Here is a 14,119-nt window from a genome sequence, read left to right on the forward strand (position 1 = left end):
AGCCCACCATGTCCGACATTTTGAGTGGGTTATTTCCGAGGATGTAGGCCAACTATAGCACCAAATAAATTACTCCAATTTAGACCAAAATAGCTATCGATCTAAGAAAAAGATTTCCTTTCTTGATGTCTATGCTAACCAAGCATGAGTTTTTGGTTTTGACCAATGCTTCTTTGCGATAGGAGAATAAAGTGTATAGTAGCTTATAAGAAAAGTTACAAAGGTTCTAAAAAATATAAAGATTGAAGGACGATTTTCCTTACAAATCCCTCTTTGTGTGCTTTTCTCTTAAGATACCTCCCATATTTTATTTTTAGTTTTGATTTTTTTCTCTAATATCTTAAATGCCCTTCGTGATCGCCTCTATCTTGTCGTGAGGCTCTATCACCTCCATATGGCCATCTTTGCCCTGCTTTCTCTTCTCTTCTTTTCTCTTCAAACTCTGTCTATTCTTCAAGTCTCTTCTCTTTGTGCTTGGTCATATAGAGACGATGAGATCTCATGAAGAGGTGAAAGTGGTAGGGGCTCACGAAAGAGAAATAGGCCCTTACAATGGGATGAAAGTGATCACGTAGAGGCGATGTGGCCTTACGATAGAGGTGACGGGTGTTGAGAGAGATATTGAGGGTATTAGAGGGAAAAAAGACACCAAATGGAAAATCTAAAAACCTGGGGTATCTTCCGGGGAAAGCTCAAGAAGAGTTTGTTTTTAGGGAATCACTCAAGACTAAACAACACAATTCAAAAAGCTTAGGCCAATGAGGTCTTGGTAAAACTCATTATATATTATGGATTCTTATAATCCATATTAAGATTTTCATAAAAAATAGATACTCAAGTTAGATTTATATGATTACAATATTCTGAATGGTTAATTGGACGTAGAAAATTAGCAGAGTGAAATATATAGATATACCATGTGTTGTCGATCTTAGATGACACCAAATGAATTTTTGTAGTACTTGTGTTTAATCAACACACTTATATTATATTAAGATATTTGTTGATTAAATTTGGGATTGATACAGCAATACGACACATTTGAATCTTTCCAACAAGATCTTAGTAAAAAAATATATACTCAAATTAGATTTGAATGGATATATAATTCAGATGGTTCAATGAGTTTAGTGAAATATGTAGTTAGACTATCTGTTGAATTTGTTAGATGACATTTGATGAGTATTTTTTATCTGACAATGAGGTATCATCAATTATCTAGTATTCCGTAAGTGAATCAATCAGTGAACTCATTCTTCAATGAGCACTTGCACTGTATCGCTAGTGTCCCCACATAAGCAATTATGAGATCAGTCGTTTCCATCGTATGAACTAGTATACAACATACTAATCTATCTAGTTATCTCGATGTCTCTTTCGAGTAACTTATGATCGGGTTTATTTATGGTTTGTGTTTAAAGATGAATCAGTTTTATTATCATAATCTCATCATGATTCGATTTTCATTTCATAGATCCATGAACATTATAATATATGCAATATGCAAGATAAAATAATAAAATATCAATAAATAATAATAAGTAAAAAGTGTCTGTCGTGTCACACGTGTCATGACTCACGTGATTGTTTAGCAGGACACCTATGACGAGCACCAACTTCAATCCAAGTTGCTTTGCATCTCGATCTGTTTGAAGTTATGCGTGGCTCGTGTCCATCAATGCATGAGTTGCCTTCCCGTTCACTTTGATGTCTATGAACACTAGTATGTTGTTATGTGCCTTCGCCTCTTTCGACGTTGCCTTGGACTGCTTCTCCACTTGACCTCACAATGCATTCGACAATTGCATCACTCTAATGTGAGATCCTTATAGTGAACCTTCTCAGAAGCTTTCCACCACACAAAAAATATTTGTTTTACGATGGTCCCTCTGGATCCATGTGCAGTCGGAGCACCTTTATTCTTCAAATCCTTCCTATTTATAAGCTATAAAAGATCCCTTCTCCGATGAGTGTTTTTTCTCTATCATCTTTGCAGACAAATCTGCGAATCATTTTGCCTTGGTGATTGCATGTGCTAGCTCACGAACATTTTAACAATACAACTCCTGTTGAGCCTATGGTTTCATACCATTGAGGAAGCAAAAAAAATTGTCTTTCTTGGACATACCTTGGATGTCTAGTATCAATATACAAAATTATTTCACATGTTTTTGAAGAGTCAAGATTTGGTGAAATTGTCACAAGTTTCGCCATGCAAGGAACATTGCATTCTCTAACATGAATTGAGTTTATAATTCCCTCTTCAAGGCTTCCCAATATTTCTTCCCACCATGTGCACCACCATAGTTTTGCATGACGGATGAGATACATCATTACTAACGACACCTTGGAAGTTTTTGATTTGGGTTGGGTCTCTTTGAAGTATTATTCCAATTCGAAGAGAGTTTTCTAACTCCTTGTTATCTCGAGCACCCTTGTAGCTTTGCAGTTCAGGAGCCCTTAATCTCGATGAGAGATGGTTGCGAGAAACTCCACTCGCATGCGTAACTCGCATGAGTACCAACACTTGAGCTGTGAAGTCCCTTATTTGCCCTTGTATGTATTGCATAGACTCTCTTATGTCGTTTGTCAACCTTTCGACTCTGATCTCCAACTGATCTAATCAAGGTTCCAATCCTGTTTGCATGGATTCTATCATCTCAAGAAGCTCCCTACTTTTGTAGAGATCCAACAACTTCAATTGACAAGGTTGAGCCACAGCTCCAACCCGACCACTCTTTCTTTAGTGCCTCTATGTAATTCACGTTGCCAACTTTTGCCACTTCTGCATGAGAGAACTTTTGCACCGTGGAAACACCGTTGCAAATGTCATGCACCTCCTGAACGTCTTTGCTAGTTTTTGTGCAGAGTAGTTGTTTATTTCTCTAGAATGACCACACGTTATTGTTGCCCATACTATACAGTAATGCTAGTTTTGCCACACTATTGTGACATGATAATTCAATGTTTACATTACCCGCTTTGATACCATTTTATCACATTCTTAGCTAGGATTGGTTAATATGTGTAGCACCCAAACAATACATGTTCGTAAGGGTTAATCTAGACCTTAATCTCGTGCAAGGTTATCAAATCTTGACTCAATTATATTTAGGCATGCTTAGATTAGGTTTATATCAATCAAACAAGGATGTTTTATCAACAAACAGATGTATAAAGGGGACAAGGCATCATTATTATGTCATGCATTCGATCTTTACATGCATCTTATAATATATTCTCTTTAACTTGGAACGTATGATAGTGGCTTTCGACAAAGGAAGTTATGTACAAAGGAATCATCTATATCTGCTGAAGTAAGCCAATAGACCCACGAAGGGCGCATTGACGTACGTGGCAGGTTCGGATTGGTTCGACCATGGTCTGTAGTCCAAATAGTTATCTGTTCCATCATTTGGTCCACCGGCGATGGCTCCGACAAGCAAGTTGGGGTTGGGGGCGTTGGTGACGTAGTACGGTGTCCCGTCCTTGCAATAGAGGTGCTGTGGGTGTTGGTCAACAGAGGGAACAGAGGCAGCTCTGTGGTGGATTCTCTGAGGAAACTTGTTGCCGTAGCCCACCATGTACGACATATGTAGTGGGTTATCTCCGAGGATGTAGTCCACCTGCAATGACAAATACATTAGCCCACTAATTTAGATCGATAGTTAACAGCTATAGATCTAAGAAAAAGGTTGCCTTTTGGTGATGCCAAAGCTGACCACGCATATGAGTGCTTGGTTTTGACCACTGCTTCTTTTGCGATCGGAGAACGAGGTATATATCAGTTTATAAGTGACCTCATGGCAAAGGTGACAGATGCAATAGACGACGGGTGGTGGAAGGGGTATTTAGGATACTAAGGAAAAAAAGTAACCGAACTCAAAAACTAAGAACTAAGGATAGTTTTCAGAACAAAGCTCATAAAGAGAGTTCTTTTAGAAAAATCGTCTAATGTGTTGTCCCTCTTAGATGACACCAATGAATTAGTACTTTTGTTTAATCAACACACTTATATTATATTAAGATATTTGGTAATCAAATCTGGGATTGATATAGCAATGCCACACGCTTGAATCTTTCCAACAAGATCTTAGTAAAAAAATAGATACTCAAAATTAGTTTTGAATGGATATATAATCCAGAAGGTTAAATGAGTTCAGTTGAAATATATAGATAGACTGTCTGTTGTCGTCGTTAGATGGCACTTGATGAGTTTTTTCTAATTCATTATGATATTTGTTGATCAAATTTGGGATTGATATTGATAGCCAGATTGAAGAACAACACAATCTGGATTGATATTTATCATGCATTGCCTGTAGGGAACAAAGAACAAAGAACAGAGATACGCATATACCTGACTTCTGGCGAGATCTATAAGCGCTGAGGGGGGAAATTGGGAGTTACCACACGTAACAGTTCCTTTGACATTACTGAGATGCCGACCATAAACGAGGAGAAGAAATGAGACAGCTGTGACGGCCTGCGTGTTGGCCATCGACGCCCTGTGTATGAGACCGCCTGCACACTTTGCTTGGGTTATTACTTCTGCTCTAAACAGGGATTTTGCAATAATACATATACATTTTCTTCATCAATTAGACGTCTCCTGTACTAATATTAGATTGTTTGATTTCTTTAATTATTAACTATAATGTGTTTATATATATATAATCTTCTCGAGAAGTGCATCTTTATGCTGTTGAATTAAATGGAACCATGAAGATTTGGTTTGGGGGAGAGATGCAGACCTGGAGTATATTCGGTGGACTTGTAGGGAGACTGTGGCAGCAGTGAACATGCAAAGTTCTGGGCGTATTTACTGTAGTCATCATCAGTCTGCAACAAAAGATTTAATTATTGTAGTGTCCCAAAAAAAATAAAATAATTATTCTCTCTTCATCACTAATTTAACCATTTCATAGCTATACATTATGTTAAGTTAAACGTCCTAATGCAACCCCAATATTCACCAAAAACTTTCTCGGAGTTGTCTATCAAATAACCCCTAATTTAACCCAATACTCACAAAACCCTTTCTCTTATTATGAAATAGTCATAATTACCAGTTGAGTGTTTGTCATTCTCGATCACTACACTCTTGCAATTATCTCAAATCGAGTAAAACAATCGTCGAAAGCTCTCTAAATTGTTACTGATCCTATTGCTTCTCAACTTCCATGATCATGCATTATATTCTGTGTGTTCCTAATAATTGCTTGGATTCCTAAATGCCAAACCTTCTGCATCAGTAGGAGGAGGATGTAGTTTCCCGCATCCTTATTGTCCCATGAGAACTGCGAGTCGTAGCCATTAACACGAGGCTTCGCCTGCGTCTGGATCTTGCGAATGCCATGGATGATATGCTTCGTGTAATCTGAGCTGTTGGTAGCTCTGTTTAACCATGCTGCTCCCCACACCAGCTCATCCTGAGAACCAGTAGAGTTGACAGTGTCAGATCTCCAAACCCTAACGCAATTACTACCAAGCCTTTTGGAGATAGCAAACCTCATAGCCACTGAAATCACAGTAGAACGGGCACACCCATTGGCCTATGCTATTGGCATATGAACCCTGGTATCTGTAAGCGAAATCGTAGACCTGCACCAAGAACACTCGTATAAATCTGCAGTCAAACATCTCTAAAACCAAGATTGATTGTGTCACCTGTTTTGCTCTCGACAGCAGCGTGTTGGCATAGGCAGGATCGGAGGATCTGAAAGCGATGGAGGCAGCCGCCAGTGCAGCGGCGGTCTCGCCTGCGACCTCGGAGCCTGGGTGGGTATCGTTCACTTGGAAGGATGGGCGAGGAGTGTCCATGTCCTCGGGCCTCTGCCAGCAGCTGTGATCACTGTAGGGTTCGCCTGATTGGACGAAGATCCTGTTGGGTTTGGTGGTGGCTTTCAGCAAGTAGTCCGTAAGCCACCGCAAAGCCTCATGAGCGTGGAACAGCTCCGGACCCAACTCGGCCGAGAACTCGACGATGCTCCACGCCAACACGGTGCCGGTGAACGCCAAGGGGAAGCCAAACTTCACATTATCGCCGGCATCATAGTACCCGCCCACCAGATCAACCTGTCATCAAGGCAAATGCATCCCTTACACTGTGAAGGAGAACGAGTCGAAGAGAAAGGACGTAAGCACAAGAGATGTGGTGGTTCATGCAACGCTGCATCCATACACCGGCATCTTGCCCATCTTTTAGGCCGGAGTCCTTCCTCCAGGTGACTCTTTGCGTGGGTGGGAGCTTCCCGGATCTCTGACCTTCATAGAACAGCAAACACTTTCTCAGTGCATCTGCGTAGTTCGGGGGCGGCCTGCTTCCTGCAACCGCAGATGGCATCATCCACGCCGCCATCGATGCCACCAACATCAACAACGCAAGACAAAACCTAACTCTCGTCCCCGCCATCTCACCGACCGATCGAGTTTCTACTGCACTATGCAGGCTTCCGACTTAATTAGGAAGCGAAGAACACAACCAGGGGAGATAGATAATGGCGCAATCTTCGGCATCGGATCATCAAATATACAAACCGACGCATTACTGCAACGGTAAGATTACTACATTTGGAAAGTCTTCACTAGATTCACCAATACTCCACGTGTGCCAAACAAGAGAGGCATACTAGATTTTGGTTCTTGACTTCTCATTGGATACGTGCATATTTGTCGGTCCAATTTGGAATCAAGTGGTGATCACGGTAATTGCACATAATATGGCGGCCATTGAACACACTTGCCCACCGTAAACCTGACAAAAATATAATTGCCTCTTGATGAGATGGGATCGGTCTCTTAGAAAATCGATTCATGATCACATTTGGACCTCATGCAATTTTTTTTATAACATTTGGACCTCATGCAATTTTTTTTACTTTTTAACCTAAACCCAGAGGTGTGTGGTGGCCACGAAAAGTGTTGAAAAAACTACAGCAATATGGTTCAAGAAAGGAGGAAAAGATTAAAAAATAAAAGAAGGAAAGGAAAAAAGACAAGACAATACAGAGATTGTTCTCAATCATCCAGACAATGTTCTTAGATCAGATTTATAGTGGACTCTTACTGTGATCACTTGCAAAGATTTTGAATATTATGCATAGTGATATAATTCTTATATTTCAGTTATTTTCTTGTGACTGTTGCTTGGATTTTAGATAAGAGATTATGAGATTTATATATTTATTATTTTTATAGTGGATTTTCTCTAACTTGTCCTATGATTTTTACCCTTCTTGTTAGAGGAGTTTTCCATGTAAATTTTGGTGTCCTATTTTATTATGATTTTTGTTTAATTCCACGATACCTTACGACCTAATATGATATATGTGCTCAAAGACTAATTTCGATCATCAATAATGAGTATAAACTTTGGATCAAAATTTTTATTGATTGTGCAATTTTCAACCTTTCTCATTGCTTCAAAGGGAATTTTAGACGACTGATCAATTGCTTGTTAAGAGGACTCTTGGCTTGACAACGTCTTCTTCTCCAAATGACACTCCATCATCAACGTTGACATCATGCAACAACACTCTCGGGTGGTCGACATCATATTTAACGGCTCTCGGTGCGACTCTTTTCTGTATTTGTTATTTCATTGTTGTTCTCTGGTTGACATAATGCGAGTTATTCATCTTCCTCAGCAGTTTAATGGTGACACTTGAGTTTGGACATTCAGCCCATATAGAAGCACTTCGATGAATAGTATCTACAATTGCTTAGTTAAAGGAATGAACCCTCATGAGAGAGCTGACAGGGTTGTCCCCACAAGGGAACAAAGCTACTTTGATAACATCATACTTGTGTCGATCAACCAAGAATTAGGTTTTCGGGCCACTTTGATGATCATAAACAAGTACCTATAGTAAGGGAACAAAGCTACATTGTTATTTCATGCATCTAATCATCGACTGATGCTTACATTATCGTTTAACTTGGTACATAAAGTATATGTACGAAGGAATACTCATCAATTTTTGCTGAAGTAAGCCAAGAGACCCACCAAGGGAGCATTGACGTAAGTGGTGGGTTCGGTTTGGTTCGGCCAATATCTCGAGTCCACGAAGTTATCGGTTCCATCGTTCGGCCCGCCGACGACCGCTCCGATAAGCAAGTTGGGGTTGGATTCGTTGCTGTCGAAGTAGGGCGTCCCGTCTCCACACAACAGATGCTGCGGGTGCTGATCCATCGAGGGAAGAGTCGATCCTCTGTGGTGTATCTTTTGAGGAAACTTTGTGCCGTACCCCACCATATACGACATGTTGAATGGGTTTTGTCCGAGGAGATAGTTCACCTGTACCAACAAAATCTATTATTACTTCACAAACTTAGATCCATAATTAATAACCATAGATCACGATGAAAACCCAAACAATAAAACAAATCCAAGAATAGATGTGATGGAATTTGGATCCGAATGACTACCTGACTTCTGGCGACGTCTATGAGAGCTGAGGGCGGATACTGAGAGCCGCCACAGGTGAGAGTTCGCGAGACGTTCGTGAGATACCGAGCATACAGGAGGAGAAGAAAAGAGAAACCCGTCACGTCTTGCATGTTGCACCCTGGCGTCGCGTAGATGAGACCCCCTGCCATGATCATACTGCATGGGTTACTTACTACGCACGAAACTTGTGTGCAATAATACCATGTACATGTATGTATTCCTTCAAACATCGAGTAGAGGAGTCTCCTGTTACAAATATTAAGATTGATCTTGCTATCTAGAAAGAAAAAGAATTCTCGTTATATATGCTGAAAGGACGATGCATTTCCACTTCAAAGCTCCGGAAGTATATGTTACGAAATGGTCCTTCTCAGTGCTAATGAATTAGTGAGATCATGAACAGTTTGTCCAGAGGAGAATTGCAAACCCGGAGTGTATTTGATGTAGTTGGAGTGAGATTGTGGCATCATTGCACATGCAAACTCCTCGACCGGTCTACCGTACTCACCATCAGTCTGCAACAAAAAGAATCAATCACTGTAATGTATCAACAATAAATCTACTCTTAGATGCACTTCTTCCGCCTTCCTTTTTATTTATGAAAGTTATATCTAATCGTTCATGTTAAAAATCACATAACCTTTTCATCTTATCTGAATAATCTTCTTTTGCGCATGTTATTTTAGGACACAGAACATAGATTACAAGTCTCCGCATCTATGCGTTCATGTTAGTCAAAATTGGAAATAGCGATACATAGATCATCCATTTATATGCTAAGTTTGACTGCCTAATATAACCCAATATAATAGACTTGTATCTCTAACGTACATGGTTAAAAATGCCACATATCATTTGTGATTATGAAAGATACATTAGTTACTATTTAAGCTACCACTTGTCCTTAATCCCCGTGTTTATTTCCATGTTAAATATTATTTTCTACATAATCCTATTGCTTCTCAACTTGCATGAGCATGCATTGTATTCTCATTGTTCAAGGATCGTGATAGTGAAAACCTTATGCTGAAGGAAGAGAAGCAGGTAGTTTCCGGCATTCTTAGCATCCCATCCGAATTCCAAGTCGGAGACATTTTCCTCGAGCTCCATCTGCTTAATGCCATGGATGATATGGCTCTGATACAGTGTGCTAATGGTAGCTCTGTTCAGCCATGCTGCTCCCCACACCAGCTCATCCTGAGAACCCAGTAGAGTTGACACTGTCAGATCTCCAAACCCTAATGCATTTACCACCAAGTCTTTTGGAATAGCTAACCTGATAGCCATTGTAATCGCAGTAGAAGGGGCACACCGCATTGCCAAGGCTATTGTACGAACCCTGGTATGTGTTACCGAAATCGTAGACCTGCACCAAGAACGATCACGTAAATCTGCAGTTAAGCATCCATCCACCTGGTTCAGTATCATCTCTGTGATGGAGGAACCAAGATTGATGTGTTACCGCCTGTGCTCTTGACAGAAGGGTGGCGGCATAGGCAGGATCGGATGATCTGAAAACGATGGAGGCGGCCGCCAGTGCAGCGGCGGTCTCGCCGGCGACCTCGGAGCCCGGGTGGGTTTGGTTAACTTGGTAGACTGGCCGAGGGGTGTCCATGTCATCGGGCCTCTCCCAGCAGTTGTGGTCGCTGTCAGGGTCGCCTACTTGGACGAAGATCCTGTTGGGTTGGGCGGTGGCTTTCAGCAAGTAGTCCGTAAGCCATCGCAAGGCCTCATGAGCGTGTACCAACTCCGGTCCCAACTCCGCCGAGAACTCGATGATGCTCCACGCCAACATGGTGCCTGTAAACGCCATGGGTAAGCCAAACTTCACGTTGTCGCCGGCGTCGTAGTACCCGCCCACCAGATCAACCTGTCATCAAGGGAAATGCATTCATGGAGTTCAGATCATAACGAAGACTCGCTTCAATGCTGCGAACAACGATCTTCTTCCACAAAGAACGTAGAAGACAAACACCATAGGAGACAATGAATCCATACACCAGCCTCTTGACCATCGGTTAAAGCTGAGTCCTTTCTCCAGGTGAGCCTTTGCGTGGGTGGAAGCTTTCCGGATCGCTGCCCTTCGTAGAACAGCAAGCACTTGGTGAGTGCGTCTGCGTAGTTGGGGGGTGGCCATCCGCCTGCGGTGGCAGATGGCATCCTCACCGCCACCAACATCAAGAACACACAACAAAACCCTACTCTCATCGTTGCCATCTCACGAGCGATCGTATTCCTCCTCGACTGTGAAGGCTTCCCACTTAATTAGCATATTTATTGAGAGGAATCTGATAAATGACACATTATTGGGCATCAGGTGATCACATATAGAAACAGACACATTATTACAACGGTATCATTGCGACATTTGGAATGTGTTTCGTAGATTCTCCAACATTCACGTTTTACCATACATGACAAAAATGCAAGATTCTGGTTTTTCCAACGAAATCTCTTCGATGAGATTTTTCCGTTTATACTGGATACGTGCATGTTTCTTGGTCCAATATGGAAGTGTTCACCAGAGGCAAGGAGGATCTAAATATGGCGGCCAGCGAACTCAATTAGAGAACTTGCCCATCATAAACCTCACTAACTATAATTCCCTTTATGAGACAGGATTGGTCTCGTAGAAAAATGAGTCATGATCACCGGTACCATTGCAGATATCAAACACATTACTGTAACATTTCTACAAGTTACATTGGGACTGCACGACTACCTGCTACTTTAGATCTCCATGCAGAAGAGTTGTTCCAAGAATCTAATCGTTCCAATTTTTAATCAGACAAATGCATGCCTCATAAAGCATTTTATTATCTGATGTCATTTTATTTGTCTATGCAATCATTTACAGTTACTAACTATACTTTTTTTTTTCATTTTTGAGAATTCCAGCAAGAATATGATCTGATATTTTGTGTAATTTCTAAAATGTGAATATAATCATATTTGAATGTCTAAAAATTAATGTGTCTTCAAAGTACAGTTAAGGTTTGATGATAAATTTGCCCAAGGGAAACAATTGTCAAAAAGAAAAATACGAAGCTTTTTAGTGTGTTTGCCAAAAAGTTTGGCATCTCAATACATTTATTCTTTTTTTTATTCCTCTTTTTTATTTTATTTTTTTATATATATTTTATATTTTTTCCCATTTTTTATTTTATTTTTTCCTTCTTATATTTTTTTACTTTTATATTCCTAGTAATGCTCGATTAACATGCAATAGGCATATTATCAAGAAATTTCAAAGCAAATACAAAATATTATGTTATAGGGAATAAAAGTGAAGGAATTGCTTTCTTGGAACTATATATATATATATATATATATATATATATATATATATATATATATATATATATATATATATTGCTCAATCTTTTTAATAATAATAATAATACTAATTTCTTTTAATTTTATAATAATAATAGTAATAATAAAGCCATAAGTCTTAACTATTTGTGATTAGCTATATAGATTTTTTATTACCATTGAAATATGTAAAAAATCATATGTTCAAAATACTTATATATTTATGTATAGTTTTTATTAAAGTCCTTTTATATTTGTTTCTATCTTTCCTCCTACTACTAATGCTAATTATTTCACATCTTCTACTACCGCATTTGGAGATCTCCTCAGCATATGTCTATACTATCTTAAATAATTTTCTATCCTCTATTAAATCATAGTCATTACTTTATAGGATTAGTAGACCATGTCCACATCTTCAATTAGAACGAGGAGATTGATAGACTTCTAAGTGAGAATACTAAGTTAAAAGGAGATGACCAACCTATAGGTCATCTCTTAATTAGAGAGGTATGTGGTCGAGCTCGACGGCAATCTCACCAAAGAGGAACAAGTCAAGCAACTCTACTGAACCGACCCTTCATGGGCGATGGATCTGAAGATGGTGTGGGGCAGTACCATGCTATGGAGGACAAGTTGCTCCAACACCAAGTGGTAATAAAGGAGCTAAAGGAGTAGCTTAAGGACTGGGATCGATAGGTTTGGGAGCGAGATATTCCGGTCATCAAGTTGGTCGAGCAACTCGTGTTTGAGGTAGCTCTACTACTAAAGAGGGAGGCTAAAATAGTTGAGAGCATGCTTCGATTGCGAGAGGCAACCTTCAAGTATGAGTGCCTCCTTGCCTTAGCCTGATTCAAGGTGAGACATTCAAGGCTCAAGGCCAAGGAGAACCCCTTTATAGACCACTCGAAGGATAAGGATGTGTCGATGCTATTAGAGGTTCCCTTCAACAATGACCTAGAGTCTCCTCTAAGTGTGAGATCCTCAAGGTGCCTACTCCCAATCCCTCCTTGATCGATATTCGCCTCTTAGCTAATGCTTCCCCTCGAACAATGTCTTGCACCTGGTTGAGTAATATATATTTTTTTACTTTATTTGATAGAGTCGGGTAATTTTTGACACAAATGCAATACTTGACTCATATAATGTAATTCTATTTCATGAAATAAACTTCCTTTTACAAGTTTGTAGAAATATAGAATAAAAATTTCATAAGTTACTTAACGATACAATGCCGCAATATAGTACCTCGGTTAGCCCGCTTATACCGAGGCCCCTCGCATTAAGGTTAGGACTTCATGAGGTCAGATATATGTCATGTTCGTGGGAGCAACTCCTTCCATCGTCTTCCATCGTCCTAAGCCAATAGGTCCCATCTTGGACTACCTTAAAAAGTCGATAGTGTTCTTCCCAATTGGGAGCTAACTTTCCTCAGAGGTGCATTAGGTAGCTGATCTCAACCTTTTGAAGGATAATATCATCAAAACCAATCCCTCAAGGCCGAACAGTCTAGTCGTAGGGTTGGGCAATGACCTTTCTATAATTGAGCACCTTCAAATGTACCTCGGCCCAAACAATGTTAATAAGGTACAACCTCGCACAAAGGCCCAAACAATGTTTTGACTTGAGGGGTCAAGAATAACATCTCAGGGGGGCAAGACGACCTTCGTGCCAAACACTAGGTTGAATGACAATAGGTGGGCACTGAGCTAAACCTCAACTGAATGTCAAAAGATTGACAAGATTCCTCGAACTTGCTATTGTTGAACTAGGTCCTTATTAGTGATAATGGCTCTCGGGATATCGAATAGGCTGATGATATTTCTCCACACAAACCTTTCGAATTACCTCTTGGTGATGGACACAAGGGGTTTAACCTTGATCCACTTTGTGAAATAGTCTACCCTAACTATCATAAATTGGTATTGTCCTGAGGCTAATGTGAAGGGTCCGAGAAGGTCCATTCCTCATTGGGCGATAGGCCATCCATAGTCGATCAGACTATGGGGTACCATGGTTGGTGTTAGATCCGCGCATACCTTTAGCACCTCTTAAATTTCTAAGTATATGCAACCATGTCCCTCCTTAGCATTGACTAATAGAATCCATGCTGTAAGCCTTTAAAGGCAAGTGTTCGACCTCTATTGTGTTCACCGATCATCCTTTATGCAAATTGGGAAGGACACATTCATCTTCCTAAGGGGATACGCATATGAAAAGTGGTTGACTAAAGGATCTACATATAGCCGATTAGTTATTATGTAGTACCACACTTGGTGGTACCTAATTTGCCTTGCTGAAGCTCAATCGGTCAGAAGTGTGCCATCTATTTTGTATCATAAAATGTCATCC

The 14,119-nt window shown here is 40.1% G+C and overlaps 2 protein-coding genes across 2 annotated transcripts; both read right to left on the reverse strand.

Moving 5' to 3' along the window:
• Positions 1 to 3,299: 3,299 nt before the first annotated feature.
• On the reverse strand, positions 3,300 to 6,553 carry LOC135626279 (endoglucanase 8-like). The gene is made up of 7 exons (XM_065131471.1): positions 6,185 to 6,553; positions 5,671 to 6,078; positions 5,512 to 5,604; positions 5,244 to 5,432; positions 4,755 to 4,842; positions 4,361 to 4,524; positions 3,300 to 3,626 (listed from the first exon to the last, which is right to left on the reverse strand). Exons 1-7 carry the CDS (start codon positions 6,413 to 6,415, stop codon positions 3,300 to 3,302), a joined length of 1,500 nt encoding a protein of 499 aa, XP_064987543.1. The 5' UTR covers positions 6,416 to 6,553.
• Positions 6,554 to 7,975: 1,422 nt separating this feature from the next.
• Positions 7,976 to 10,669, reverse strand: LOC135626280 (endoglucanase 8-like). The gene is made up of 7 exons (XM_065131472.1): positions 10,451 to 10,669; positions 9,915 to 10,322; positions 9,729 to 9,818; positions 9,473 to 9,649; positions 8,880 to 8,967; positions 8,431 to 8,594; positions 7,976 to 8,299 (listed from the first exon to the last, which is right to left on the reverse strand). The coding sequence occupies exons 1-7, from the start codon at positions 10,667 to 10,669 to the stop codon at positions 7,976 to 7,978; spliced, it is 1,470 nt and encodes a 489-aa protein (XP_064987544.1).
• Positions 10,670 to 14,119: the final 3,450 nt, after the last annotated feature.

Source organism: Musa acuminata, chromosome BXJ2-11 (assembly GCF_036884655.1).
Source record: "Musa acuminata AAA Group cultivar baxijiao chromosome BXJ2-11, Cavendish_Baxijiao_AAA, whole genome shotgun sequence".
Taxonomy (NCBI): domain Eukaryota; kingdom Viridiplantae; phylum Streptophyta; class Magnoliopsida; order Zingiberales; family Musaceae; genus Musa; species Musa acuminata.